Raw genomic sequence first — 4739 nt, forward strand, 5'->3', positions numbered from 1 at the left:
CTCTTCAGTTTTCTTAGTTCTTAGTTGTTAGTAAGAAATTGTCGGACGATTTTAAGTATTGAACATTAGTTACTTATTTTATTTATCTCTGGTGTTATTATCTTTTAATGATTCAAAACAAGATTCTTTTTTTGTGGATTGTCAAATTTTTATTGCGAAATCTGTGATTTAATTTGAATATTAATTACTTAATAGTTTTGGTTTAGACTTAAATTCAATAGCTAATTCAAATATGTCTAGTGAAGATGAAAAATGCAATTTTTGTAATCGTTTAAGAAATAATTTGAACAAAGTAAATTGGAATCGCCATTTAGCTAAGTGTGAAATTTTATTTTTGACAAAAATAACTAAACCAAACAAAAAATCTAAAAATGATCGATGTGGCGATATTAAATCATTTTTTTCATATAAAAGACCGAAAACAGAAAATCCTGATTATGATAAACAGATTCAAATACCATCAGTCAGTGAGATTTTACCAACTGACACTCCTACTGCAGGTAATTATAAAAATTATTTACCTACTTATAATTTTAAAATGTATTGGAATTTTGTAAAATTTTAAAATTTAAAATTATCAATTTAGTAAAACTATAAATGTAGGAATTATTGTGATTTTTAATATAACCAATATAACCTATACCCAAAAAATAAATTGTTATAAATATATTATATATTTATATATTCTATTAGGTATACCTATTATATTTTTATTGCTTTCATTGAATGAGGTACCTACTAATTTGATAATTAATTATTTTAAATTATTTTTTGCCTACAAAAAAATACAATTAGTTGGTACAAGTTTTTAATTATAATTTTTTGTTGTACATTTCATGTGTTAAAAAAGACATTTTTATTCTTTATTTTACAACTAAATTTACTATATAAATTCTTTAAATCCATAATGACAGAAAAATCGCCTGCAGTTTATGAAGACCCTACAGGTTCAAAGGGAAATGCTGAATCTACATGTATTAACTACCATCAAACACCATTGGTCAGTGACATTTTACCAACCGACACTCCTACTGCTGGTAATTATAAAAATATTATTTATATCTACTTATAATTTTAAAATGTATTGCCATTTTACCAAATAAAAATTAAAAATTGACAATTTATTAGAAAAAATACAAAAAGCTATAATTTAAAATACATGTTTTTAATTATATTTTTTTGTTGCATATTTGATGTGTTAAAAAGTAAATTTTTATTCATTGTTTTACAACTAAATTTACTATATAAATTCTTTAAATCCATAATGACAGAAAAATTGCCTGCAGTTTATGAAGACCCTACAAGTTCAAAGGGAAATGTTGAATACACAGATATTGAGTATTTAGAGGCTACAAGTATAGAAAAGGATAAACTATTGTGTTTGGAAAATTGTGAATCTACTCAATTAGATCTTTTGGAGGTAAGCAATTATATTTTTGATTAAAAATAATATTTTAATTAGACTAGTAAAAAAAAAAAATAGAAATTGATAACTGTTTTTATTATTTATATCAATACTTAAATAGGTAGTATTGTAGTAAGTATTAAGTAGATTGATTAAGATTACTGATTAGTATAAGACTTATTAGAAATATTTTTTTAACCTTAAATTTTGATTACATATTCTAAAATTTCTGAGAAATTGAATGATTTTTAAACCAACATTTTAGAATTTTAGAATCAATGGTTGAAATTTTTTTTTTTAAGTTATATATTTTTCTTATAAAATGATAATCACTGTTTTTATTTGTTATTTAATGAGTTTTGTAATAAATAATTTAAATAAAAATACATTTTTTATAAATTTGTAGTATTAATTTACTTAAGTTTTAGGTATACTGAATTCATAGTTATATAATAATTGTGATGTTTTACTTTGGAAAATAATAACTATAAACTATTAAATTCAAAATTAAGTAATTTTTTTTTGTGTAGTTATTTGTTAAGTTAACATAATAATTATAACGTATAAATAAATTTGTTATAGGAGAATACTTCTGAAGATTTTTTTGAATTATCAGCAGCCTCAACTTGGAAAAATGATCCCTTTTTGTTAATAAAAATTAAGCATTTTACACCAGAAATCATAAGTATGATTGTGGAATGGGGACCATGTCAGCCAACTTCTGATTTTCTACCAAATAAAGAATTTTTAAAAGACAAAGATGGACGGCATTTTCATGCAGGATGGTACTACAGAACTCATACAGATGGAACTAAAACAAGAAGAAACTGGTTAACTTATTCACCATCACTAAATAAGATATTTTGTTTAGACTGTATTTTATTTGGAAGAAAAACCGCTAAAGCTTGGGTAAAAGATGGATTTTCTCACTGGAAGAATATGGGCATTGCAGTAATTAACCATGAAACAACTAATGCTCATATTGAAGCTTCATTAAAAATTAAATTAAGGGAATCTGTTTTACCCTTAATTCCATCCTTGGAAGTAAACCGAAAATCAAGTGTAGCTCTTAATAGGGAAATTGTGAAACAACTAATAGATATAACAGTCTTTTTGGGACGCCATTGTTTGCCTTTTAGAGGGCATAGAGAACGCTGGATTGATCAACTCAAAGGTAATTTTAAAGACTTGGTACTTCTGTTATCTGAACATTCACCGGCACTTGCGTCTCATGTTTCAACTCTCAAATTAAAAGGACGTAAAGATACATCTTTTATTTCCTGGGATCGCCAAAATCTTTTAATTGAATCTGTTTCAGAATACATATCACAAATTGTTCAATCTGATATTATTTCATCAAGAATATTCAGTGTTTCACTCAATTCTACCTTTGATATATCCCGTAAGGAACAGGTTTCTTTTATTATAAGGTATGTTAATGAAACTAATGGTACAGTTATGGAAAGATTATTAGCATTAAGAGAATTCCCATGCACTACCGGAGTTCATCTTTCTGAGTTATTTCAAAATGTTTTTAATCATCATAATCTTGATTGGAAATCAAATTTAGTGGGTCAGTCATATGATGGGGCTGCAAACATGAGTGGGCAGTACAATGGCCTTCAAGCTAAAATACTTGAAGAAAATCCTCAAGCCCTATTTATTTGGTGTTCTGCTCATAGGTTAAACCTAATAGCTAGTCAGGCAGTAGGATCTTGTTCAAATGCAGTGGATCTATTTGGAAATTTAGAAAAAATATTTACTTTTATCACTGGAAGTAAAGCACGATCAGCTTTTTTTAGAGAAAAACAATTAGAACTCTATCCAAAACAACAAATTAGATCAGTGAAACGTGTAAACACTACTCGTTGGATGTCACATGCCTATGCCTTAAATACCGTACTTGATGTTTACGATGCAGTTTATCAAACGATAGAAGAAGTAAGAAATAGAGACGGAGGATCGGATTTTAAACTTGGTGCTGATTGTAATGGACTGCTTAGTTACTTGACTTCTTATAGGTTTTTAATGACAGCTTTTAGTTTTAAAAAAATATTTGAAATACTTGAACCATTAACCCGTACATTACAAGCTCGTGACATAGATATTTTAGCAGCGATGTATTTAGTTAATAGTGCTAAAGAATCCATAGTGGCACTGAGAACTGAAGAAACATTTGAAAATATTTTGATATTAGCTAAAGAATTTGATGATAAGTATGAGAATGAGGAATTTGAGCCATTGCGGACAACAAGAAAACGTAAAGTTAGAAAAATGGCTGGGGAATTATGTAGTGATGAAGTTGAACAAAATCCTATTCAAAAGTTTAAGGTAGATACTTATTTTGTAGCATTAGATATTATTAAAACACAAATTAGTCAAAGATTTACTGATAAAACTATTGAAGTAATGAAAGATTTTGCTTTATTATCAACCAAACGTATAAAAGAATTAAAAAAAAACCCTAAAAGCATACCTATAGATGCATTTAAGGCTGTTTGTTTGGTATATAATACATTTTTAAAGTTAGAAGATGTCCGTAGGGAGTATGAACAGTTTATAAATTGTGATTTAATTGTTAATGAAACTTTGCCATTGTATCTGCATCCTAATTTAAATGATGACAATTCAAGTTTGAGCTCTAACGATTCAAACAGTGACGATACTACATCTGAACAATTAAAAAGGTGGCAAAATTCATCAAGTTTAATGTGTGTTTTTCAAGATTTCTGTAAAGCTGGTCTAAAATCTATTTTTCCAAGTTTATTTATGCTTATAAAAATTGGAGTGACTATTCCAGTATCAAGCTGTTCCCCAGAGAGATCTTTTTCCAAATTAAAATTAATAAAAACTCGTTTAAGAAGCACAATGGGGGAAGATAGATTGGAAGATCTGATGCGTATCACCTGTGAAGCTGATATACAGTTAGATTCAGAAACAATAATAGACAACTTTGCGACAAAATCTACAGTTTTAAATAAAAAATTAAAATACTAAAATAATTAATTATTTTTTGTCAATTTGTTTTTAGTGAATATTTTACTCTTTACTGTGGTTATCATTAAAATAAATACAAATTATTTATTTAAAAGTTTAAATTATTTTATTTTTATCTATTTTATTATATTATAATTTATAACTACTACTATTAATATTTTATTTGTGAAATTTTATTATTAATTATTAGTAACTTATATTATTACAGTATTACAACTGTTTCAAGTTATGTGTACCTATATTATTAATTTTTATAATATATTTAAATAATTTTTAAAGAAATATATAAAAATGTGTGTTATTGTAAATAGAGGAATATTATAAGGGGGGTATGGGG

General features: G+C 26.2%; 1 protein-coding gene across 1 annotated transcript; it reads left to right on the forward strand.

The window, feature by feature from the left end:
• The first annotated feature begins 833 nt into the window (after positions 1 to 833).
• LOC107885894 (zinc finger MYM-type protein 1-like) lies at positions 834 to 4470 on the forward strand. The gene is made up of 5 exons (XM_029485310.1): positions 834 to 1037; positions 1287 to 1420; positions 1988 to 2579; positions 2724 to 4329; positions 4437 to 4470. The coding sequence occupies exons 1-5, from the start codon at positions 908 to 910 to the stop codon at positions 4468 to 4470; spliced, it is 2496 nt and encodes an 831-aa protein (XP_029341170.1). The 5' UTR covers positions 834 to 907.
• Positions 4471 to 4739: the final 269 nt, after the last annotated feature.

The sequence above is a fragment of the Acyrthosiphon pisum genome, chromosome X (genome assembly GCF_005508785.2).
Source record: "Acyrthosiphon pisum isolate AL4f chromosome X, pea_aphid_22Mar2018_4r6ur, whole genome shotgun sequence".
NCBI lineage: Eukaryota > Metazoa > Arthropoda > Insecta > Hemiptera > Aphididae > Acyrthosiphon > Acyrthosiphon pisum.